Below are 26,253 nucleotides of genomic sequence, written 5' to 3' on the forward strand. Positions count from 1 at the left end.
TAACATGTGCTATTAATGTAGGCTATTGTGGATTATACATTTGATTTTATATATGGAATTGAATTGCCAATGTTTAGGTTGTTTTGGTCAAGTTTTCACTTATACTTCTTCAACCATTTATTCCCTACAGTTAGCTAACTCTTTCAACAACTCTCCTGAATTAGAAATAAATAAATGACCTTACTTCTATAGCTTACTATCTCAACTGTTTCATTCTTACTTTTATCAATAATTCAAACATGTATTCTGCATTTAACTTATACTACCACATCTCTGCTTGCTTACTGTTTTTTACACACAATTGTAACATTTGGTGCTTTCTGTTATAACTGTGTCATGAGCTATTTATAATTGTATTTAGCTGTTTATTTTCCACATATTTGCATAATTTTGATTGTTTCTTGTTTAATTAAATCTAAATCCTAGGCTTATTATTACTTTCAGTTAACATGTTCTTACTTGTAGGACATCACCTCTTCACAGAGTATGCAATTGTAGATCAGAGAGGTTTTTGCTGTTGGCACAAAGCGGAAACTTTCTCTTGTTGTGCAAAGTGTTGATTTATAACTAATAACTCACTGCTTGTCTCTGTAAATATGCATTCTGTTTCACAATTTCCAGGCAAATGGCTTTAATCCGAGCCCGATAGACATGAGCAACGTGGTTTTATCCAGAGAATTGCAGGTGATTGACCTCACCTTTTTTGCATTTAACAATCCCTCGGTGAATACAAGAGGAAAAGCAATATTTCCTGAATGTGAATGAGCAGTGATGGCGGGACATGCCCCTTAGTGAGATGTACTGATTTGTCTCTCTCGTCTTTGGCCCAAGGGGATGGTGGAGGTGTTGGCTGAAAATTACCATAACATCTGGGCCAAGAAGAAAAAGAGTGACCTTGGAAGCAGAGGTGATTTTCTTATGAAATCAGTCATAGACAAGACACAGAGGAAGAGACAGTATGCCTGTGTGGGTGGAAGATACCACTTGCCTCTTGCAGTGTTAATCTATGCCTGTGAGCTTATGCACATATCTCCCTAACCAGTCTTGAAGAAATTGGTTTATCAAAATCAGTGTTTCCCCTCACATTGATATCAATTAAATCCATGGTACAGCACAAGTGTCAAAATAAAATGTATCACTTTTAGAGTGCTACAGTATACCTGTTGCTCATTCAATTTTATCTTTCCAAAACCGTGGTGAAGAACACCAGAAAGAAATGAAAGGATTTTATTTTTATTCAATCAAAATGATGACTGGTGTGTGAATTATTCAGGGCGCACAAGGGCAAATTGCCTCCTCCGTTAACATATGACTTGGCTGATTTGCCATGTAGCATTTAAAAGGCACAAAAATACTACATGGCAATATTACACAATTTCCAATTCAATTTAAGGAGATTTTCTTTTGCTTAAAACACAAGCCGCAAATTCATTAGCATTTAGTGTGTCACTACCAATTTAATAATGGTAGCTTAATGACGTTATATTTAATGGTTCAAATTTATTTAGAAATTTGAATTAAAGTTACTCAACTGTGCTACTGTTATCACAGATGTGTGAAGTAACCACATACATTTGCCTTGTTCATGGAATCACAGTGGTGTGGGGCTGGAAAATGAATGTAGGGTAAACACTGAAACAAATTTGGCAATGAAGAAATACAAGAATAATGGAAGTAAGTTAAGTGGTACATCTACTTTTTAGTCACCTTCTGCCTTTACAGTGTAGATGGGCTGCGGCTCATCAAGTCTCACATCGCCCTGTGTTGTGTGTTGTTTCAGGCGGAGGGACACACCCTATGTTGGTGCCCTACGACACACTGACAGCCAAAGAGAAGGCCCGTGATCGAGAGAAGGCCCTGGACCTTTTCCGCTTCCTGCAGATCAATGGATACAGCATCACAAGGTGAGGCATCCCAGGATGTTTGTCTTAAATTATCTTGCTAATGTATAAACTTTTCTTTTAAATAACTTCTCCAGTTGATTGTAAACACAGTCAGGGGTAATTTGAATCTAATGTTTTGAAAGTGTTGATTTATGGCTAATATCTTAATGTGTTGCAGGTGTTTGAAGGACTTAGATCAGGACTCCTCCTCCATGGAGAAGAGGTTTGCTTACAAGTTCCTCAAGAAGCTGCTCAAGTATGTCGACTCAGCTCAGGAGTTCATCGCTCACCTGGGTATGCTAATATTACATAGGGCTTATTAAAAGAGAATTCAATTAATCTTATTGGTTACATTGAAATGTGTGTTTGTATTCTCTCAATCCAGAGTCCATGGCCGCAAGTGGCAAAACAGACAGATCGCCTCATGAACAAGAAATCAAGTTTTTTGCCAAAGTGAGTGTGCCTAATAAATAAAGCTGCATCTATAGTAAATCTTATGAATAAAATGCAATAAACCCAATGTGATCTTGTCATTATCTTTGTCCTCCTTCAGGTTCTCCTCCCCCTCATCGACCAATACTTCAAGAACCACTCGCTCTACTTCCTCTCCTCCCCGAGTAAGAACCTGAGCAGCAGCGGTTACGCCTCCAACAAGGAGAAGGAGATGGTCACCAGGTACTAGACTTGCCTAGAACAATATTGAATATGACTTTAACTTGTTACTTTTCTAAACTTAAAATCTTTCTATAATCTTAATTACTAATCTTCTCTTTAACAAAATTAACTCATTCTAACTGTCTGACTTCCTTCCTTTCTCTATCCACCTCCAGCCTGTTTTGTAAACTGGCAGCTCTTGTCAGACATAGGATTTCTCTCTTTGGTAAGCTGATTCCTATGTATGTGCAACACAGTCTCACGGCATTTCGTGTTATAGTCACGAAATTAATCTATTGATTCGTGTTCACCAACACGATTTCCCCATTTTTTTTCGTGTCACACAGAACGATTTTAAAAGCAATGTAAATAATAACAAATTAGAAGGAAAAAGAGATTTAAAAAATACAGATTTCAGTATTCTGACACAGAACGATTTTATAAGCAATTTATTTATATTGGTAGTACGTTTCGTGCCTGCACCAAATAATAACAAATTAGAAGGAAAAATGTCAGTATTCTGAGGCTCTTTGCCCCATTTATTTTCCTTGCGGACGGCTAAAAAACTCCGACATTATACTATTTAAAATAAAAGGGTTAGGCTTAGGGTAAGATATTGAGTAAGAAAATGTTTTTATGAACCACACAACTTCCTGTCTTCCAAGACCCGACTGGACAAAAAGACCTGGTGCAGGCACGAAACATACTACCAATAGAAATACATTGCTTTTAAAATCGTTCTGTGTGACATGAAAAAAATGCGAAAATCGTGTTGGTGAAAATGTAATTAATTTCGTGACTATAACACGAAATGTCGTGAGACTGGGTCGGTATGTGTGTGAGGGTGTGTGTGTTTTGTAAAAGTGAGTGTTTGTCATTGTATAATGTCTTATTTGGTTCTCGTGGACCTATTTTCAGTTCTCATCAACAGAATGGTTTTATTTAATAACAGTGGCCAAAAATTAAGTATTGAGTTCACAGATAACCAGAAAGAGAATTTGGTAAAAGAAAAAACACCAAATACTAAAACATTCATTCCTAATACAGTTTTGATTAATTATTTATGAAACAAACAACATATAACACTTTAATTAGTAAGCCTTAAAGATGCTAGTAGGCCGATTGTCATACAGAAAGGCAGCCAGGGTAGCTGTTGCTCCAGCTATGCTAAGCTAATTAGCTGCTAGTAGTAGCTTCAAATGTTATCTTACCGACAACTGGCTTGTTTAACTGTTAAATATGAACAACAGCAACTTAAAGGACAAACCACTGAATCCATTACATATATCCTAAATCTATCTGAGGAGGTCATTAGATATTGTTTCACTTACTTTACCATATTTAACTGAACCCTAGCCTTTGATTGAGGGCTGTTGGATGACAGTGTGTGTATAGTTACGTCATATTAAAGTATTTTGTGTTGTCTTTTAGGGAGCGACTCTACTACCATTGTCAGCTGTCTTCACATCCTGGCACACACTCTGGACACCAGGTGAGTTCAAATAGTACAGCAGCATCAAGACTCACAGGGGACCTGGCACCTTTGAGGGCTTTTATGAAATATTTTAATTGTTATAAATAGATAACTACTGGGTTCAAACAATAATGCTTTAAGGAACCAATTAATTTTTTTTTTTTTTTAATGATGCAATGCTTTAGAATCTAACCCCTATTGACCCTTATAGCATATTTATCATAAACATTTTTCTTTTAAACAGTTATTACTGCGCTGTCTTATGGGAGGCGCTGGCATTAACAAAGAGCGTTCTCTGGCATTTAAATAAGCAAAACAAATGTCATATGGCACATGTTGCCCGACGCTTATAGTGCTCTTTAGAGACAATGCACTGTTTCTTAATGCAGCTCACACATAATGAGAATAAATGGGCAATGCAATATTGTGTCTTGTTTGTGCTGAGGAGCCACAGCTGATGCCCATAGATTGCCTTTCATTTCTCCTTCCTAGTGAAACACATCAAGGCTTTACAAAGTGTAATTAATTTAGCAATGTTACGAACTGTGAAATACCAACAGCGGACAGTCTAATCATATTAATGCATTGTGCTTTTTCAGAGTGTAACAGTACGTCTTCAGAATTGGCAAACTCCCCTTGGATTTGAATATTCTTCCAGAAATTAATATAATAAATGGATATTTTAGTGTTAAGGCTGAAGGTTGATTGTCACATGTCTCATATTTCATGTTTAACACCTTCACAGCATGAAAGTGAAGTAATTCCATAATGTGACCGCGTCCCACTGTGGTTGTTGTCCTTTGCATACCAAGGGGTATCCTGTGGTTTATTATTGCCCCACCCTAGCATATCAGCTCATTTGGTTAAGGCCATTTATCACTCAGCCTTTCACTCCAACAGAACGGTGATGAAGTCGGGCTCGGAGCAGGTGAGGCTGGGGCTGAGGACGTTCTTTGAGAATGCTGCAGAGGATCTTGAGAAGACGTTCGAGAACCTGAAGCTGGGAAAGTTCACTCACTCTCGCTCCCAGATGAAAGGGGTGTCGCAGAATATTAACTACACCACCGTGGCTCTGCTCCCCATTTTAACCGCTCTGTTTGAACACATCACTCAACACCACTTTGGAGTCGACCTGCTTTGTGAGTGCCTACATGAGAGGGATGATCAAACATTTTGTGCGAGTGTCAATGTTAAGTTTATTTTAAAGCAGTGCTTGCATGCTTCTAACATCCTGACACCATGGAATATATCTGTCGCTTAATTCAGATATGTACAGCAAAGTTCCCTAAACATTAATTCGCTTATTAACAGACTTCTTTCTTTTTTTTCCCCAGTGGATGATGTACAAGTGTCCTGCTATCGAATCCTGACCAGTCTCTATGCACTAGGAACTGGGAAAAACATCTATGTAGAAAGGTATCTCATCTTTGCTGCAGTAAATTAGGGCCATTCTAGGTATAAAAAAATATATATATTACAGAACCAGGGGAAGGGGTAATGCAGTGAGAAGAGATCAGAATTTCCAATAACTAAGTTGGATAATCCCTGATATTGAAGTGGTACATTTTTGATAAAAGTTTACAAACATGGCACAACTAAATATAAAAATAATAAGGGAAAATTGATGCTGGCTGCAATGGATAAATTAATCAAATCGAGCTTACTTTGCAAGCTTATTTAGAAAGAAAATAAACACTCCAGAAGCCCAGAATCACCTAAAAGCATCTGGAATTGCCATGTTCTACACTGTTGGACTTACTCACTAATGGGTTCATTTTGTGTACAAATTAGAGCTCCTTTCTTGCTCCTTAATTCTTGACATTCTACCAAACAATGGCCCTCATATGTCATTATACATCTTATACACTGTGTCGAGTAATTAAAACCTGAGTGAGAAAATGTGTTCAACATCGCAAACCCCTCCTCTCTGTGTCCCTCAGACAGCTGCCAGCTCTCGGTCAGTGTCTGGCCACCCTGGCCGGGGCTATGCCTGTTGCCTTCCTGGAGCCGGTGCTCAACGCATACAACCCCTGCTCCGTCTTCAATACCAAGAGTGCTAGAGAACGATCCAGTGAGTAAACAAAATATTCAAAAAATATACAACTTCCTTACTAGCGGCGGACCAAAGTGGCTAAAGAAATAGCTGTTATAATAAGCAAGGATCATGTCTTTCTTTTAAAACCACTTCACCATTTTGAGATGAAGTTCTATCTACAGTATGAAATATTATATCAGTGCTGTGTTCGTGTCAACAGTGCTTAATTTAAGTTTGATAAATATCTCTTTTCATAACATAAATAATGAGATATAAACAATTTGACAATATAAACATGGTTGTATGTTTTTAGTCCTAGGCATACAGGACTCGGTGGCGGAGATGTGTCCCGGGATGCCGCGGCTGGACGGTCTGATGAAGGACATCAACGATATGGCTGAATCTGGGGCGCGCTACACGGAGATGCCCCACGTCATCGAGGTGGTGCTGCCAATGCTGTGTAACTATCTGTCCTACTGGTGGGAGAGGGGGCCCGAGAACCAGCTGGCCAGCGGGGGGAGCGTCTGCTGCACCACCGTCACCTCAGAAAACCTCAGCCTCATTCTGGGCAACATCCTCAAGATCCTCAACAACAACCTGGGAATCGACGAGGCCTCCTGGATGAAGAGGATTGCAGGTGGGAAGAGCTGCTTTTCTGTTTCTAACGGTGTTGATGTGGAACCATCTCACAGGAATACCAGAACCATAGCACCTGCAAACAAACTACCTTGCTTTTTATTTGTTAAACAGGACATTTTAAAAGCTTTCATGGTTGAAATGCTAATGTTGGAAAAGTTTAACGTTGGGCATTATTTATGTAAATTAAACTGGCAAAAAGTAAAGAAATTCTACTAAAATAGTATCTAATTTTCCTAAAGATTAAAAAGAAAACGTAACCTCTGGAGGACCTCATCTCCCAGTGTCTCAGGAAGAAAGCCAACAGAATTATGAAGTCCACCATCACCCCAGCAACAAACTGTTCTGTCCGCTGCCGTCAGGCAAGCGGTACCGCAGCATCTAAAACGACCAGACTCAGAGCCAGTTTTATCCCACAGGCCATAAGACTGATAATCTCCTGAGCTTGCACTATTTGTATTGCTGTTCTTTTCCCGTATTTGTTGTGTGTCTTGTATTATTAATATTGCATTGTTGAGGAACCTGTGACCCAAGTTTTCATTACTACTCTATTCCTTTGAAATTGAAAGAAAATAACAAAAATAAACTGTATTCGTCAAGCTCTTCAGTATATTTGCAGTTTCCCCGCTTGAAAGGGATGGTCCAGTCCATAGGAGGTTTTAACTGGGTTTCACTCGTACAATTACCACATGACAACAAAGTAACATTTTCTCTCTATTCCACCATTCAGTGTACGTGCAACCCATCATCAGCAAGGCCCGTGCCGACCTGCTGAAGAGCCACTTCCTGCCTACTCTGGAGAAGCTGAAGAAGAAGACGGTGAAGGTGGTGTCTGAGGAGGAGCTGCTGAAGGCGGACAGTAAGGGAGACACCCAGGAGGCCGAGCTGCTCATCCTGGACGAGTTTGCCGTACTCTGCAGGGACCTGTACGCCTTCTACCCCATGCTCATCCGCTATGTGGACAACAACAGGTTCGCTCACTGAGAAGTGGCTGATGGAGTCATTTAAAGATGTTCGTGTTTGCAGAAAAAGGAAGGCGGATGTATTATTCTCTGTTGTTCACTGCAGGTCGAGGTGGCTGAAGGAGCCAGACGCTGACTCCAATGAGCTCTTCAGAATGGTCGCTGAGATATTTATCCTCTGGTGCAAGTCACACGTACGTTTTCTTATCTGCAAAAATGGTAAGCTACAAAAAAGGAGACATCCTTTATTAATTAGAACAATAATCTTTCTTTGGCATTGCTTTTTCTCCAGAATTTCAAAAGAGAAGAGCAGAACTTTGTGGTTCAGAATGAAATCAACAACCTTTCCTTCTTAACGGGAGATAATAAAACCAAGATGTCTAAGGTATTTTTTTGCTACTCCTCATTTCCTCTCTACACTGTCAGCTTAATATCCTTGTTCTGGCAGGAGATTCAAACGCTTTTATTTGGGTGTTTTGGCACCGCTTTGACCCATGGAATGTGTGTGAGAAAGCTAGAAAGATCCATAAATAAGCAGGATTACTAAACTGAGCAAGATACATGTCAACATTTCATCTCAGCCATGTAAACACAACCTCTTTTGTGTACATGTGCTGGTATGTTAACATGTCATCAAATGCCCAAAGCAACCTCTGAGGATCTACAAGTGACAAAAAAGACATTTGTCTGCATTTAACATTGACTTTGATTGTGTGTGTGTGTGTGTGTGTGTGTGTGTGTGTGTGTGTGTGTGTGTGTGTGTGTGTGTGTGTGTGTGTGTGTGTGTGTGTGTGTGTGTGTGTGTGTGTGTGTGTGTGTGTGTGTGTGTGTGTGTGTGTGTGTGTGTGTGTGTGTGTGTGTGTGTCTACATGCATGCTTTTAAACAGTACTTAAACTAACAGAAACTAATATTACAGAAACTTGCACTCCTTTTTCTTCATTTTTAGAGCATCATTTCTTGTCCGCCTGTTTTATCAGTTTGAAGACAAACAAATGGTTTCCATGCAGTGCACGTCGTCCATGTGAGGACTGTGTGCCTCCATTAATTGCCCTCTCATCCTTTTTTATTCTATCTGCCTCTCTCTTCCTGTCCCTCTCTCTATCTCAAACAGTCCTTTAAGGAGAAGGTAGAGTGATGCAGTGCATGTGCTGTCAACCTGCCAGCTTATTGGCTTATATGCTCGATCGCTAAGCAGAAAAGCCAATAGCTTGTGCCGCTGTGCTATTTAGTCAATATAGTGTAGTTAAATATTTCTCGTACGTCAACTGATTATTTGTGACCGCCATTCATCACCATGTGTTACATGGTAAGTTTGCTCATCCCTCATTGGTTCATGGGCGGAACACGTCTCCTCCGGAGTAATGAAGCCCGGCAAATCATATGATCGCTGGTGTGTTTGCAGTTGATGGATTGTGGTACCCTGGTGTGTATATAGTAACCTCGTGCTGTTTATTCTATGTTGTAGTTGGTGTGTAATTAATTAGACAATGTGCGTGTGTGTGTCAGTGTACTGTATCTGTATTTATATGTAAATGAATGTTTTCGACGAGCCAGCTTCTTCAATTTGGCTCAAAGATGCAATCACCCTCCCTAGTAGCATCTTGCAGTTCTTACAGAATTGAGTCTTAGTTCTGCTTTTTAGCTGAGGTGTGAAACTTCTTATTGCTTCAGTGGCACAGATTCAGTCTGGTCACAGTTATTTTTTTGCCAGGTCTGAAAAAAACAGTTAATGCAATGTGTGAAACAAGATCAAATACAATACTGTTAAGTTATCTGTGAACATTTGAAAAGCAAGTGCTTGAGTGCAACATTAATCTTGGCAAAAATTGGAAAATAGTATTATTTACCAAAAAACACCAGCGTATTTAGCCGCTACTATTCACCACTTTGTGTTATTTGAGGTTAATAGCTTTAATTTGTCAGTCTGGAGGACAAGATCAAGAGAGGAAACACAAGAAAAGGCGTGGTGAGTTCTACTCCATTCAGACCTCGCTGATTGTGGCCGCTCTGAAGAAGATGCTGCCGATCGGCCTCAACATGTGTACCCCAGGAGACCAGGAGCTCATCTCATTGGCCAAGACTCGCTACCTGCTGGTGAGACAACTTCTATGTGACCATGGCCACACATTGAACATAGCTTTATGAGATAAATCAAGAACACTTCTTACGTTAAATGTATCGCTATTTATCACTCTTCCTGTTATTGTGTAATAGAGAGACACAGACGAAGAGGTCAAAGATCATATCCGGCAGAATCTGCACCTTCGAGAAAGGGTGAGAAAATCCATACCATGACTGTGTGGTTATTTTTCCTTTAAAAAAACTGCATGTATTGTATATCACTTCCTTTTTTTGCAACCCACTCGCAGTCAGAGGACCCCGCAGTGAGGTGGCAGCTAAACCTGTACAAGGACGTAGCGATGAGAAGCGACGGACCCCCAGACCCTGACAGGGTGGTGGACCGCATCCAGAGGATCTCTGCCGCTGTCTTCAACCTGGAGCAGGTCCGGATTAAACACACCTACACACCCAAATATGTTATGAGCTGTAAATTACACTACTCAGTCCGGTATATCGGCATAGGATGATTTACCCCCAAACTCACCCCTGTATTCATTATAGCACTTCATAAAAGGCTCAGACTATATTTCACTGTATCATATTGTGAGATCTAAAAACATGAAATCTTAGAGCTTTCTAGTTACAACCACAACAAAAAGCTTGAATCCGTGTTTCACTCAGTGCTTTTTACTTGGTTTAACATGAGTGACAAAACACAAATTGCAGTAACAGGAGAGACTTTAGAATATAGGTCAATAGTTTACTGGAGTGCACAGATTTAAGGCGACACAGTTAATGCGAAGACTAACATCATTCATCATAGTCAAACAGTACAGAGACTAAATAAACTCCCCTTAATTAGGGAACGTTTACAGCACAGGCTTGAAATATATGGAGGGGGAAATAAACTGCATTCATCAAAAATATAAGCGGGATAATAAATAATCTGTACCACAACATTATACATGAATCCCTTTCATTTCTTAAATAGCACTCTGCTAATTAGGAACTCCCTACAGGACAAACTAGAAGACTAGAAGGCTACATGTAAATGGGATTCTCAGTTATAACAGATTAGTTTTCCCAGTGTAGAAGCCATTCCAGTCTTTATTAACCCTGTAATCTTAAAACTGACTTCTTCTACTCCCATCAGGTGGAGCAGCCATTGAGATCCAAGAAGTGTGTGTGGCAAAAGCTGTTGTCAAAGCAGAGAAAGCGAGCGGTCGTCGCCTGCTTCCGCATGGCTCCACTTTATAATCTGCCAAGGTACGACTACTTACATCGCACTTATACCATCTGGTATCTTTGCTACTCTGTTTTTATCCTTAAACCATGTTAAACAGTCTTATAATTGTAAATCCATCATGACACTCCACATGAAAAGTAGCTCCTTGTGTTGCTATTAGTAGATGATCACCACTCTTTCTTCTTCGTTAGCATTTCTGTCGCTTCTCGGGTTCTGACCCTGCATTAATGAAGGGTCCCCCTCCCTCAGTTTGTAGGACAAATGTCTAGCCCGCAGCTGTTATCAAGGAGTAGAAAAAAAGGGACACTGGCAATTTCATGCCCTGCTGCTCAGTAACTCGATCACAGAATGTCAGGCAGAGAGCTACAGTTGGGAGGAAAACAATTACGAGGCCCAACCTGGGGGCGGCCATCTTCAATATGTGCTGCCACCCGCCTGCCTGACAGCATGACTCGTTTATTCAGAGTTGTTGACAGTGAAATATGACACGGCATAACTTATAATTATTAGACAGTCTGCACAATGCTGGCTCAGTTGATTGTATTTGTTTGGGCTAATAGATTTGTGAAGCTTCTGTCTCCCGGAGTTTCAAGCATTCAGATTCATCTTTTCTTCTTTTGTCTCTCTCTATTCAGCTTTTATTCTCTGCTCAATGTCACACTCTATTGTACCTCATCCCTTCAGGCACAAAAATAATAATTACTTCCTGAAAGCCTTCCGACATATTTGGCTGGACATAATTTATGGGAACACAGACTATGACAGTCTGCTCTCCACGCTGACGGTAACGTAGTGCTGATCCAATGTTGCCTCTGTACCCCCCCGCACCTTTCTCAACTACCCTTTGCTTTCCTCAAGCTACATAAATATTCCCGCTGGTTTTTTTCACTGGTCCATATCATTTTTTTGCAATTCTTTATTCAGAAGATCCATATCTGTACTATAAAGCAAGGAAACGTTTGACATGTTGGGAGATATCCGTACTGTAATTGCCTTCTTGCCAAGAGTTAGATAAGATGACATGCACGCTTGTGTCTGTACGCTAAATATGAATCGAGAACCAACCCTTAAATGTCAAACTATTCCTTCAGCTGTCACTGATGTGCAGATAAATGGGTACACAATATTATCAAAGTTCAGATCAACTCATTACTCCAGACAAAAATGGCAATTGCTTCCTGCTAATGAGAAGATAAATATATTTTGAATAACAGTCTGGTGGAGAGCATCACATTTGTGTATCAATGAACACATGAAATGGAGCTTCAACTGTTAGTCGACATATTGATTAGTCAAATGACCAAAATGAATATCAATAATCAATTCATCTTATTGTTAATTAAGACATTTTCAGAAAAGGCAATTTTCACCCTCTCAAAAATGAGGATTTTTTTATTCTTCTGGTTTTATGTCACATTAAACTGACTATCTATCTCTTGGTTTCGAACTAACAAAACAAGACATTTAAAGATATCACTTTGGATTTTGCACTTTTTTAAAATGTTTTAGTCCAAACGGTTAATCACTAATAAAAAAACGTGTTGCATTATTGCAGCCCTCCACGAGTTTCCTCAGGTGACCAGGTGGATGTGCCAGTCCCCTAAACTAACCAGCATCAACCTCTCCTGAAGGTTCTCCTTCCCTCCTCCGCTCTGCTCCTATCTAACCCGGGCTAATCTCCTCTCACCCTTCCTCAGGCATCGCTCTATTAACCTCTTCCTCCTGGCCTATCAGAGAATATGGATAGAAACAGAAGAGTACTCTTTTGAGGAGAAGCTAGTGCAGGATTTGGCAGTAAGTACATGTCCCCCCCCCCCCAGTGCCTCCTCATGTGCTGAGCGTGGTCTCCACACTTTTATACTTGTGCCATCACTAAGAATACCCCGATTCCCCCTCGTACCACCGTGTTGCACTCAGTCATTCATACACTGTTTTACAACCAGACCTCCATTGTTGGCGAGCATGACATCAGCGCTGATGTCAGAGCCAGCCGTTGTATTCTGACCACCGTGTGCCATCCGACATCGGTAAGAAGCGATCTCGCCTCGATGCTTCATCTTACCAGCGTCATTTCTGTGGTCTGTTTCTTAAATGTGGACATTACCGTCATGCATAGAAAAAGCAGAAGTTCAAGAATAATTCTACACTTATTTAAAAATGCTTAAAGGCTTTATAAAATAGGGTTTAATGAATTCAGTATTTTATCATGAACCCAGCGCTGGAACATACCCTACTGAGCCCTTTCCGTAATATATTGAATATATCCTTTTACACATCTAATCTGTTTAACATTATTTAAATTGAAAGCCACAGGGCACCACATACGAAGTTAAGGGTGTGACAGTTAACCGATTTTTGATCAAGTCAGCCAGAAAAGGGCTTATGGGGAGTCATGCTTAACTCCTTTTCCCACACTGCTTGACATAATCAGCTGCATGTAAGTGTGTGTGGATGCTCCTGTCATTGAGTCCATGCTTGTGCTTGTGGTTAACCTCTTGCATGCTATCAATGTTTCCTATTACTGTCTTTTTTTCTAATCCTTTGAAGGTAAGTGGTGTCTCGTTAAGTAGCCCTGTTGCTGTAACCACTGTTCATAAGAAGTATATTGGACTCTTGATATTAAGGCCACGTGCCTGAGCTCCAGTATTTACCAGCATGGGTTTGTCCAGAAAACGCAGCCCAAACTGGAGGAGGAGGAAGAGGAGGAGGTCAGAAAGCAGCCAGACCCTCTTCACCAGCTCATCCTGCATTTCAGCCACAACGCTCTGACTGAGTGCAGGTGAATACACACTCGCTGTCACACACTTGGCCAACTGGCACCAATGCGCTTTGCTCCATCTGTGCTTCATAATAGCGTTGGCCTACATTTGAGCTAATTCCAAGCTTCATTAAGCTAAATCATTGCCATGTATTTTATACTCAAACATAAGCATGAGCAGTTTTTCAGTATTCCTCTGTAGCTTTGAAGCTTGGCATAAATATAAGAAAAATAACTGCTGATTCTTGCTTATTATTATCTGATGTTGTTTCTTCCTCCTTTAGTTCTTTGGAAGAGGATCCCTTATATATTGCATATGCAGATATGATGGCAAAGGTACTTATCTTGAAAATTGCTTTTACTAAAATATTGCTGCTGTTGTTGTTCCACCGATCTGACACTCTGCTTTCTCTTTCAGAGTTGTGATGAAGGTGAAGAAGAAGAAGAGGAGGAAGGAAAAGAGAAAACATTTGAGGTGCTGTTGACTTCTCCGGAATACCCTTTATACTCATATTCCAAAGTGGTGCTTACTGTATCATCATTTCGTACAGGAAAAGGAAATGGAGAAGCAAAAGATGCTTTACCAGCAAGCCCGCCTACACGACCGAGGCGCTGCGGAGATGGTGCTCCAGATGATCAGTGCCAGCAAAGGTAGGAAGAGACTCTAACCTGCCTGCCTGCCTGTTACTGCAAACTTCAGTATCCACACTGTATGATGTATAATCTGTGGTCATCAGGTCGACTCGGTGCTATGGTGACTTTCACCCTCAAACTTGGCATCTCAGTCCTCAACGGGGGAAACATACTGGTGCAGCAGGTACGTGATGACAGCATGTAACATGTGTCTGGTTAACAGCATCAGGCTACTATTTAATGAGCTTTTATCTTGATGCAGAAAATGCTGGACTACCTGAAGGAAAAAAGAGATGTTGGCTTTTTCAAAAGTTTGTCCGGACTCATGATGTCTTGCAGGTAATGAAGCTACTAACTACTAACCATTACGTAAAAAAATGTGTTGAGTGAAGCAAATCCTGTGCCAAAATGTCTGAAAATGTTAAGTATACCATTAGTTGATTTATGGGAAGGGTCGAGTGTAGTCGAGTGTTTTTGAAATATATTATATTATATAAGTCAGAATATTACCAACCTTTTCTTTACCCATTATATTTTGAACTGTCTCTTCTGAATCCACTACCTTAATGGAAGTCGAATAAAATACTGATAGAAATCAAATGTATAATTACTAAAAACGTGTATGTTATCTTTTTTAGTGTCCTGGACTTAAATGCATTTGAAAGACAAAATAAAGCTGAAGGTCTGGGGATGGTTACTGAAGAAGGATCAAGTAAGTGAGGACTCTAAACATGATAAACTTCTCTGTCTCTGACTGGTCTGGCTTCTTCCAAGAAACTTTAGACCACACAGAGGTAAAGTTATACAATTTATTCATCACCTTAACGTGGTACTGAATAAGACACGCACAAGTCAATTATTGAATCAAAGTATGAGATGATGTTTTATCAGTGTACGAAAAATATCAGTATTGACAATATTTATACTAAGACCATGAAAATGATGATAATGCAAGATAACAAGAAATATAAATAGTGAGAGAAAATGAAACACATTCAACATTTGATGGCAATAAAAACATAGGTTTTCTTGTGAAAGTGAAAGGCAGTCGCTGATTTGTAAATGGTGATGGAGTATGTAAGCCTTGAATGCAGCGTTATTAATTGTAATTTTTTTTTCTTTTTTGGGAGCCCAGTTTTTGTTTTAAAGTTAAAAATTCAAAAATGGTCTGATTTTGACAATGTTTGTCAGACTTTTTTATAAAATGAAGATTACAATGTAAACTCACTGTTAATGAAACCGGTCATGGGATTCTATTATCTTCAGCAGACAGACCTTTTTTCAGCAACACTTAAAGTTTTCAGCACCTCTGTGTGACCGATGTGGCCCAAACCACACAGACATATTATTGTTGGATGATGTGTCTCATTCAGGATCGTGGCGTTGCTGTCCCTTTAGGTCTGGCTTGTAAATGGCTGCAAGACGAATGGCGCAGCATTAGCTCAATGAAACATCTGCTCTTTAGTTTGCCATTTGTGCGAGTCCATCTCCATGTCACGTGTGTTTCCCGTGTTTCATGTTGTGTGTCATTGCCATGCAGGTAAACCTGTGCTACTGTATGTCTAAGTCCTGTCTGCCACTTAAAAGCACTCACAGTCACAATGACATCCACATAAAGAATCCACAGGTAATCAGAGGTCTCTATTTGATCTGATGGGTTGCATACAGTATATAAATATGTGTTTCTCATGCATATTCCAGCTCATCTCACCCCATGAGCTCAGGCATAAGTGATGGTAACCTGTAGTCTAAACACCTGCCGTAGAGAGCAAACTTTATTAAGACTTTGTTTAACTGTAACCCCATGCCAATGTCGCAAATCAATGTTATGTAAAGATATATATATATATATATAGCGCTATCACTCTCTCCTGTTCCTACTTCTTCTGATTGAATATAAATGTCTTCTCCTTTGCTTATGTCTGCTTTTGTTTTGTTTGTTTGTTTCCTTCTGATCATGTTTTTTATCTCATCGGTCGCAGTCAACGTGAGTGAGCGGGGTAAATACATGGTTTAGATTCTACTCATCCTATGCAATGCTGACATCTTGATTGCTCTCAGTTCAACTTCTTGCTCCCTCTCCTCATTCCCCACCAAACCTTTTTCAACCCCCATTCCTCCTCCTCTTCCTCCTCCTCCTCCTCCCTGAATGCAATAAAACCACCTTCTTTTTTTACCTTGGACTGAAGGAACGCATGCATGCTTCTCTGACATCCGGATAGATTGTTCAGTTCATGGTCAGCTGCCCCAAACTGACTAAAATCTCTCCACTTCTTCTTTTTTTGTAAGAAGTCAGTGCTTGCCATTTGTGTGGGACCTTTATTTTGTTCTAGTTTTGATTATACTAACCAGCGTGTAGTACTGAATAAATCTTCCAAAGCTTTGTTTGTAAGAAGCAACAAAGCTTTGTTGGCCGTTTAACAACCATTATTCCTGTTATATACCTTGTTTTATTGTGTACAAATATGCACTATACTGTACTTTGTCTATGTGTTCTGGGGCCTCATTTATAAAGGGATATACACAAAAAAAATGGCGCACGCCAGTTTCTACGCAATGTTTGCGATTTATAAAATACTAACTTGACGGGAAAACGTGCGGTCCTCCACGCAAACTCTAACCTATGCGTACGCACTAAGCACAAAAACGGGAGAGACGAGAAACTGCGACACCGTTGGCAGAAGGAAGAATGGAGAGAAATATGTGGAAATAATACCATAAATAAAACGTTACCTCTCATTTATCATATATGAAGAATTCCTTTTTCAAACATTGATCAAAGCCAATCTTAAAATGATTAAACAAACGCCTGTTTACGACTCCTCGGTGCACACAAAAACATAACTGGGAGAAATAAATAAATACGGATATGTTATTTAAAACCACCTCGAATATGTTGTGTTAATGTTATGAAATGTTTTCTCATAAATGATGCGGTAAGCAGGAGGACAGAATTACGTCTAAACTGACGCCGTTTTGCATTTCTATAGGTTGTAGATACGAGCATGGTTTTATATATTATCACGTTTAATCGTGTTTTATGCCGTTTGCCAAGACTTGATAAGTCGCTCGTAAAACACAGGAGGTATGGAAACTAAGAACACCATATGTGGTAAATTGTACAGCTAATATAACACAACACATTAGTTGTATTTCCTTTAACTGGTGGATATAGAGTTGCGGGGGGGTTGAGATGCACAGGCAGTGGAGACGCTGCGCACAGCTGGGACACAAACCACCAAATACAAAAACATAATTCAGATCCAGTCGTCATGACTCACTCCGGAGGGATTCCCCGATCATTTCTTACAGTTTCTCATCAAGGGGGTGTCTCCTGTCCCCGGTACAAACACACTGCCTGAGGAAGGCTATGTGTATTTGTTTTGTCATGAACCTTTTTCGGACCACTTATTTATTTATTTTGGTGACGATCCGACCTCCATGCTGCTACTCTGGTTCAAACTGCATCCACCAAACAATATGATTTATCTCCACCTCCCCAAAACAACCAAAATCTGACACGGTGTGAGATGTTTTTTTTTAGCTGTTCTGTCGTCATTTCCTGCGATCTTCTCCATACAGTCAGTCAAAATGAATGAATGAATGAATGGGCTTTTCTTTGACTATTTATAGGCAAATATGGGCGTTACGTGAAGCCCGCAAAAGCTGCACCGCATTTCGAGTCGGTTGTGATTTATAAAGGGAAACCGGCGTAGGAAGTTTCATACGCACTTTCCTCTCCGGTACGCAATGTTTGGTGAATCGGAAAGTGGCGGAAAATGTATGGACCTATTTTTTCCGGATTTCTACTACGTGAGCAACCTTCCCACGTCAATCCTACGCACGGCGTTATACATGAGGCCCCTGAACTTTAAATATAGTGCACATATTTTGAAGCTGTTTGACAGCTTGACTGCAGCTTTATGAGGAATGTAAAGCTATGTAAGCCCTTCCTGTATGCCTGTACTGACATTAAAATGATAGGTATCTGACCCTCCTACCACTGAAATGGGCAGTTAACCTCATTTCCTGTCCGCAGGTTCCAAAGTACTGCAGAATGATGAGTTCACTAAGGATCTCTTTAGGTTTCTGCAGCTTCTCTGTGAGGGACACAACAATGGTAGGTGGACACGTTCCCATAAATCAAGATTAAGAAGAGCTGCATATTCTTTATCTTATTTTGCTTTCTTTTTTCAGATTTTCAGAACTTCCTGAGGACTCAGACAGGAAACACAACAACAGTTAACATTATAATTAGTACAGTAGACTACCTGCTAAGACTCCAGGTATGGTATCATTACAAAAAGAAAATCATATATTCCTTCATGTTCTTTAATGAGCTTAATCCTTATCTTCTTCTTTCAGGAATCCATCAGTGATTTCTACTGGTACTACTCTGGTAAAGATATAATAGATGAGGCGGGTCAGAGGAACTTCTCTCAAGCACTAGCGGTGGCCAAGCAGGTCTTCAACTCTTTAACTGAGTATATACAGGTAATATACCGCAACACACTTCACCACAACAAGCAATAATTAAAAACCTGAGCTGAAAAGACTGATTTTGATCCTCTCTGTTTCTCCTCTGTGGTTCAGGGTCCATGCATTGGGAACCAGCAGAGTCTGGCTCACAGCAGGCTGTGGGACGCAGTGGTCGGCTTCCTCCATGTTTTTGCCAACATGCAGATGAAGCTATCCCAGGTTTGTACTTTAGTCCGCATAAATCTACTGCTATGTTTTAATACCCTACATTTATATTGTTGAGGCACTTGCACCTTGCAGATAAGTGTACATCCAAGGCCTTTACATTTATATATTGATTTACATATGAAATAAAACAGTGACAACTTTGATTTGTATAGGCTTATAAAACATAATTCACTGCCATTTTGCATTAACATTACTTTAACTGATTTTGTGTTTTAGTGTATAGATATATAAATAATTTATGGTGGGAGAGAGAGGTGCAATGGAAGAAGCTTGCTGGATTTGAATCAGGGTAATGTGTAAGCATTAATGTAATCTTGGGGTAGTTTTGTAGCCAAGTGTTTAATCCACATCATTAAAAGGGTTTTATGGTGTGCATCTTAATCATTCAGCCCCCAGAAGATTACATGTCTGCCTATACATCAGTGATAATAATCCAATAACATCGGATACATAAACTTTAATGGGGGCACTTTGTACGATTGTGTTAAACTTTAGTACATTTTCCTAATAAAGTATTGCTACTTTGACTAAAATATATCTGATTTCTTGATCCACCAATGGTGTGAGCCAATGTCAGCCAGAAAATCCTTTATTTTCTGTTTAGCCACTAGAGGTCTCTCCAGGCTCAAGGATAACCTCAGGCTGCTGCATTACAATTACATCTGTCCTTCCACTCAGCTATATGATGTATGACTCCATCTATGATATTTCCTCAATGCCCAATAAGCCAGGAATGGGATGAAATCCAGCCACCTAACCTTATCTCATGGTCATTGAACGGACAGTAGAAGCCAGTGTGAGGGAGAGTGGAAGGGAGGGGTCTGAATTTAGCGCATCAAAGTATGCTTCAGAGTTATGGCATGCTGAATACAGACTCCATAGAGATCCTAAATGAGTCAGACTGACCTAGCCATCTGCTCTGAGACAGTAAAGTAACATTAACCCTGGTGCTGATGGATGGATGTTACCTAGAAGGCCCTTCTGCGCCCCAGCAGGGCCAATTCTGGTCCCCACGATGTGAGGCAGCCTTGATCTCTCAGGGATTTTATACAGGATGACTGTTCTCTTATAGCGAGGCCATCAGTAGGCTGTGTGATTTAGTGCAGTTTGAGTCACAAGGTTTCCCTTTTTTTGTCTTCTCCTCACAGGACTCCAGTCAGATTGAATTATTGAAGGAGCTACTGGACCTGCAGAAGGACATGATCGTCATGATGCTCTCGCTACTCGAAGGTTTACTTTTTGATGATTCAACATATAAGTTAAATTGGATCTTCTTTTAACCACTTATATTGCCTTGAGATTCAGAATCCTGGCAATGTCAGCAAAATAAAAACGTTCAATAGTTTGCAAGGATATTGTCACTTTTATGACTGTCATCAAACAGATTTATTTGCCTGTAATGTAATCCAATATTTACAAAAGCAGCTTTGCTTAATCTGCATGGAGAGCGTTGTTTGTTAGGGTCTCCGCGGGGTCTTAAAAAGTATTAAAAGTTGATAAATCAATTTAGGGAAAATTAAGGCTATTAAAAAGTATTAAATGGCATTTTCCAAGGTATTACATGTTGTAGCTTGTTTTCAAATCAAATCAGGTTGTATTTATATAGCACATTTTAAAAACGATTTTTGGTCGAGCCAAAGTGCTGTACATGCAAATAGAAGACAATAAATTACAACAGCAAATATAAAAATCAAACACAGGGAAATGTTATGAGTCGTGCTCAGCTCTGACTAGAAGGCCAGGGAGAAGAAGTGAGTCTTTAGTATTGATTTTTTTTTTAAAACAGGGTCTGGGCCGACCTCACATTCTGTGGCAGAGTGTTCCAGAGCCTAGGGCCAGCTGCTGCAAAGGCTCGGTGCCCTCGGGTTTTGAGCCTGGTCTTGGGCACTATCAGCAGCAGCTGGTTAGCAGACCTTAAAGCTCTGGCTGGGGTGTAGCGATGGAGGAGTTCTGCTATATAAGCCGGAGCCAGCCCATGTAGTGCTTTTAAAAACAAATAAAAGGAGTTTAAAATCAATTCGGAACCGAATTGGAAGCCAGTGCGATGAGGCCAGAATTGGGGTGATATGATGACGCTTTTTGTGGCCAGTGAAAAGACGCGCAGCTGCGTTCTGCACTTGCTGCAGGCGTCTAATTGACGCCTGGTCCATACCCACGTATAGAGCGTTTCAATAATCCAGCCTCGTGGTAACAAAGGCGTTAATTTCCAGTTCTTTAAAAGATAAAAACGACTTGGTCTTGGCCAATAGTCATATTTAAAAAAAAAAAAAAAAAAGAAGAAGCAGGTTTTGACTACGCTGCTGACCTGCTTATCAAATTTAAAAGCGCTATTGAAGGTCACTCCAAGGTTCATGACAGAGGGGAGGATGTTTTTATTGAGGGAGCCCAGAATATCAACTGGAGAGGCTGGAGGTTGGGGTCCAAAAAAGATGACCTCGGTCTTGCTCTTGTTAAGGTTGAGGAAATCTTGGCTCAGCCAGGATTTGATCTCTGTCAAGCAGTCCATCAATAGCTGTAATGAGTTGACATTAGAATTGAGAGGCAGATAGATCTGTTTTCAATAAGTATATAAATTGTCCAAAGAGGTTGTATTCTAAAGTTTGCCTTAATGTAATCATTGCGTAGGTGTGTAGTGTGATTCTGTGTAATTTATGTATGGCATCCCGTTGGATTTGACGTCATCTGAACAGGACATCGCACGCTCACTGCTTGATAGCGGGCGAAGGTCCATTTACGCCGGTTGTTAAACAACATCGTTATGGGGAAATGCAAGTTTGCATCCAAATGGTTGGAAGATAAGGAGGAAGGACCAATCAAGGATCAATACTGTATATAGTAAATGTGAGGTAAAGTGTGTCGCCAATGTAACCGTTTAAAACTTGAAGTGGCGATGAGGTCTTAAAATGTATGGAAAGGGTCTTAAAAAAGGTCTTAAAAGGTATTACCTTCAGGATTCCTGCATATACCCTGTTTGTTGTTGTGTGTACTAACACACTTTGCTTTGGTCTGTTTTTTTCAATACCTCACAGGTAATGTTGTCAATGGTACCATTGGCAAACAAATGGTGGACACCTTGGTGGAATCTTCAAGCAACGTGGAGATGATCCTGAAGTTTTTCGACATGTTCCTCAAGTTGAAGGACCTGACTACCTCAGACAGCTTCAAGGAGTACGACCCAGAGAGCAAAGGGGTTATCTCAAAGAAAGATTTCCAGAAGTCCATGGAGAACCAGAAGCAGTACTCGCAGTCTGAGATCGAGTTTCTCCTCTCGTGCGCTGAGGCTGATGAGAACGACATGTTCAACTACGAGCAGTTTGTGGAGAGGTTTCATGAACCTGCCAAGGACATTGGCTTTAATGTAGCTGTGTTACTGACGAATCTCTCCGAGCACATGCCTCATGACGCTCGACTCGCCACATTCCTCGACCTGGCTGAGAGCGTCCTCAGTTACTTTGAACCTTACTTGGGTCGTATTGAGATCATGGGGGGAGCTAAGCGCATCGAGAGGGTCTATTTTGAGATCAGTGAGTCCAGCCGCACCCAGTGGGAGAAGCCTCAGGTGAAAGAGTCAAAGAGGCAGTTTATCTTCGACGTCGTCAACGAAGGCGGGGAGAGCGAGAAGATGGAGCTGTTTGTCAAGTTTTGCGAGGACACCATCTTCGAGATGCAGCTAGCTTCTCAGATTTCCGAGCCTGACCCGGTGGAGCGTCTAGAGGAAGATGAGGAGGACAACCAGAGTGTGGTGGAAACCCCCGAGGAGGAAGAGGAGGAGAGTGTGATGTTGGAGTCTTCCTCAGCGTTTACAATTGCCTGCATCTCCATGAAAAAAAGCCTGTGCCACTTCCGCCAGATGCTCACTCTCAAGAGCATGAGGCGGCAGTACAGGAAGTTCAGGAAGATGAGCATCCGGGAGATGGTGCGAGGCTTCTTCTCTTTCTTCTGGATGATCATCACCGGCCTCTTCCACTTTGTCTACAGCCTGGTTTGGGGTTTCTTTCACATCTTGTGGACCACTATGTTTGGGGGTGGCCTGGTGGAAGGGGCCAAAAACATGAAAGTGACTGACATTTTGGGAAACATGCCAGACCCCACCCAGTTTGGGATCCACGGCGATGTGTTAGAGATGGAGAAGATGGAGGCGAGTGAAGCGTCGGCGCTGGCAGAGATGGGTCAGATGTCTCAGGGAGAGGCAGGAGAGGCAGACCTGATGGCTGAGCTGCTGAACATACAGCCCAAGAAGGAGGGGAAGCACGGGGCCGAGCCCGGTTTGGGGGACGTGTCTGAGGTGGTGGTGGGAGATGCTCCATCCATAGCCAGTGCTGTCAGGCAGAAGAAAGCACAGGTCAGTACTGATGATAAATCCTGTTGAATAAGGGTACCTTTATTCTCAATCGTGTCTTAAAGAGACAGTCCCACCCAAAACAAAAGAACAAGAAAATGTCCGTCATAACATTCTTCTCTACGGTTGGTCGGCAGTGTTATTGAAAAAGTGTTCCATCATAAAATGGCTTAAAACAAGGTCTGTGGTCTGCGGCGCCATGGAGCAGTTGGGGTTTGGTGCCTTGCCAAAGGGCACCTTGGCTGTGCCCAGGAGGAGACTGACCCCTCCAGCTACAATACGCACTCTGTACTTTTTGGTCCGACCAGGACTTGAACCGGCAGCCCTGTGCTACCCAAGCCAAGTCCATAAGCTCCTGCCGCCCGATTTTACTGATATTTTACAACATTCTTCTTGTGTGCAGTGAGATTAAGAACCTTGGTCATTATATCTCTGATGATCTCACAGATGACAAAGACATCCATAGACAACGCTGCAAACATATTAATGCGGAAATTTCACAAGTGCTCTGTAGATGTCAAGGTATTACTTTTTAAAGCTTGCTGTACACCATTGTACACGGCTCACCTGTGGAGTAACTACAAGGTAAGAAACATACAAAAACTAAAAGTTGCATACAATGATGCTATACGGTTGCTGGTGAGGGTACCAAGATGGCACAGTGCCAGCCAACTGTTTGTTAACTTGGGGGTACCTACCTGTCAAGCCCTTTTAAGAAATGGAATGTACAAATTAATGTGTCGCCTAGCAGAGTCAGACAATCAGGTTATCTCGATTCGAATTAACCCTGTGAAGAGGTCTACTCGGTTCTCTTCCATGATTTGGAGGTATTGGCGCAACAGCCTCTACAGACAGTGAGCATATATGTGTGGCTCGCTGTCATTGGACTGATTTTATGTTTTTCATCAGTTTTTTTGTTTTTAATCTTATTCATTGTTGTGTATTTTGTCATTTTTAATGTGATATGGACCTTGAGTTTGAAATAAAGATTGAATACACAATGTACTTTGTTCTAGTTGGCTGCAAAGAAGGTGACTGTTAATGGAGACTACACATCGGATTCAGAGAAAGGAGAGTGAGTGTTTTTAATTTGTCCACCCTCAAAGGAAATTCAATTGATAAATGTTTGATGTGAGTCACATGCAATATGTGTGCATTGTATATATAAGTCCACGCCACTAACAGAGAAATGCTTCTTGCAGTTCAGAGGATGGTGAGAAAAAGGACCATGATAAGTCTAAAGACGAACCCCCTCCGGACCCCCCAGTGCTGAAGAAAGTCCCCAAGAAGAGGATCGATGTGAAGAAAGAACTACCAGAGGCCTTCATGGCCAGCTTCTTCGCTGGCCTGGAAATCTACCAAACCAAGATGCTGGTCAGTCATTCCCTCAAAGTTGTGTTAAAATATTTTAAATCAAAACTATTAGCTTGAGTATGTTAAGGAAGTACAAATCAGCAGGTTGAATATTTAAAACGTATACAACAATGATTATTTCCACAGAACTACCTGGCAAGAAACTTTTACAACCTCCGTTTCCTGGCACTTTTTGTTGCCTTTGCTATCAACTTCATTCTGCTCTTCTACAAAGTAAGGTTGCAAATTGAAGTGTCCTTAGATATCCTTGTATACATATATACTTTGGTAAATACCTATAAACGTTGTTTTTAAGGTGACCGGTGATTACGCAGACGATGAAGATCCTTGGAATGGTCAGGGTAGAACAGGGGAGGAGGAAGACGAGGGGGCCCTGGAGTATTTCGTGCTGCAGGAGAGCACAGGCTACATGGCGCCAACGCTCCGCTGTCTGGCTATCCTGCACACCATCATCTCTTTCCTGTGTGTCGTGGGTTACTACTACTTGAAGGTAAAGGGATATCAACTGACCAGAAAATACACTTAACTTTTCATTTGTTTTTACTCTCTCTTTTTTTTACTTTTTTTTTAAGGTGTAATTTTAACAAATTATTTAATGTAGCATTTTGCAAATGGGCCAAATAGGAATTTTAAACCCATTTTGCAAGTTAAACAAGTTTTTTTTCCTAATTAAAATATAATATCTCAAAAACAAGTTTTTTTTATTTTTTTTAGAAGAACACGTCTATCCTGTGTTCACAGGCATACACACTCACTCATGCCCCCTGTGTCCCTTTAAGCTGTATGGATAAGCAACACTTGTGATATGAAACACATTAAAGGTAGGGTATGTAAGTTTGAGAAACTGGCTCGAGATACACCTTTTGTTATATTCCAGGGAATGCTCTTAACATCCCGATAGCAATGAATATCTGAAGTGCTTTGACAAAAAATCCATTAAAAAATGTCATCTGTGTAAAAAGTACAACCAATCATTTTAGCTGGCCCGGCTAAAATAACTGGATGGCCGACCTGCCGGTCAGCCTTCCATCTATGCACAAACTTATCTCGTGCCCTCATTGGTCATGTGCGCGTTTGTGTGTGTTGGAGGAGGGGCTCTGTAAGGAAGTGGTAGATGTTCTCCGGTCGTGTATTTTCAAATTCTAGCGATCTCGAGCTGGTTTCTCAAACTTACATCCCCTACCTTTATATAATAATAATAATAATAATTATAAGCACTTTTCCTGGTGCTCAAAGCGCTTTACAAGTAAGCAATGAAGAAAAATAACAACAAAAGTAAAAAAGTGCTAAGCTAGGTGGAATAAGGGCGAGGGGCTAGTGGATTAGGAGTCGAAGGCAAGAGTGAAAAGGTGAGTTTTGAGGGATTGTTTGAATGATGTGAGAGTGTTGGCAGATCGGATGGGGTTGGGGAGGGAGTTCCAGAGTGAGGGGGAGGCTGCTGCGAAATACATAACTGTTGGTCATTTCCTTTGCTGCACTAACAATCCAGC

General features: G+C 40.8%; 1 protein-coding gene across 19 annotated transcripts in view; it reads left to right on the top strand.

The window, feature by feature from the left end:
• The window catches only part of LOC307046252 (ryanodine receptor 3), a 128,117-nt gene that overhangs the window by 93,653 nt on the left and 8,211 nt on the right, over positions 1–26,253 (top strand). For 7 of the 19 annotated variants that reach the window (XR_013810119.1, XM_079692561.1, XM_079692572.1 and 4 more), the window contains 39 exons: positions 622–684; positions 832–907; positions 1,781–1,904; positions 2,062–2,177; positions 2,269–2,336; positions 2,437–2,558; positions 2,714–2,763; positions 3,969–4,029; positions 4,912–5,150; positions 5,346–5,427; positions 5,952–6,082; positions 6,360–6,683; positions 7,413–7,653; positions 7,751–7,838; positions 7,937–8,029; positions 9,569–9,739; positions 9,860–9,919; positions 10,015–10,149; positions 10,860–10,972; positions 12,650–12,746; positions 12,896–12,979; positions 13,622–13,731; positions 13,995–14,046; positions 14,129–14,185; positions 14,262–14,361; positions 14,448–14,527; positions 14,606–14,682; positions 14,982–15,055; positions 16,326–16,343; positions 18,383–18,463; positions 18,541–18,629; positions 18,709–18,837; positions 18,937–19,041; positions 20,199–20,280; positions 22,080–23,392; positions 24,406–24,464; positions 24,592–24,763; positions 24,890–24,976; positions 25,059–25,253. Coding sequence is in view for 18 of the 19 variants with exons in the window: in XM_079692561.1 (XP_079548687.1) it covers positions 622–684; positions 832–907; positions 1,781–1,904; positions 2,062–2,177; positions 2,269–2,336; positions 2,437–2,558; positions 2,714–2,763; positions 3,969–4,029; positions 4,912–5,150; positions 5,346–5,427; positions 5,952–6,082; positions 6,360–6,683; positions 7,413–7,653; positions 7,751–7,838; positions 7,937–8,029; positions 9,569–9,739; positions 9,860–9,919; positions 10,015–10,149; positions 10,860–10,972; positions 12,650–12,746; positions 12,896–12,979; positions 13,622–13,731; positions 13,995–14,046; positions 14,129–14,185; positions 14,262–14,361; positions 14,448–14,527; positions 14,606–14,682; positions 14,982–15,055; positions 16,326–16,343; positions 18,383–18,463; positions 18,541–18,629; positions 18,709–18,837; positions 18,937–19,041; positions 20,199–20,280; positions 22,080–23,392; positions 24,406–24,464; positions 24,592–24,763; positions 24,890–24,976; positions 25,059–25,253 (5,418 nt within the window). In the remaining variant the exon portion in view is untranslated. Of the gene's footprint in view, positions 1–621; positions 685–831; positions 908–1,780; positions 1,905–2,061; positions 2,178–2,268; positions 2,337–2,436; positions 2,559–2,713; positions 2,764–3,968; positions 4,030–4,911; positions 5,151–5,345; positions 5,428–5,951; positions 6,083–6,359; positions 6,684–7,412; positions 7,654–7,750; positions 7,839–7,936; positions 8,030–9,568; positions 9,740–9,859; positions 9,920–10,014; positions 10,150–10,859; positions 10,973–11,636; positions 11,737–12,649; positions 12,747–12,895; positions 12,980–13,621; positions 13,732–13,994; positions 14,047–14,128; positions 14,186–14,261; positions 14,362–14,447; positions 14,528–14,605; positions 14,683–14,981; positions 15,056–16,325; positions 16,344–18,382; positions 18,464–18,540; positions 18,630–18,708; positions 18,838–18,936; positions 19,042–20,198; positions 20,281–22,079; positions 23,393–24,405; positions 24,465–24,591; positions 24,764–24,889; positions 24,977–25,058; positions 25,254–26,253 lie in introns of all 19 variants that reach the window. The other 12 variants (XM_079692574.1, XM_079692578.1, XM_079692568.1 and 9 more) reach the window with 5 other exon arrangements.

This window comes from Notothenia rossii (genome assembly GCF_949606895.1).
Source record: "Notothenia rossii genome assembly, chromosome: 7".
Classification (NCBI taxonomy): domain Eukaryota; kingdom Metazoa; phylum Chordata; class Actinopteri; order Perciformes; family Nototheniidae; genus Notothenia; species Notothenia rossii.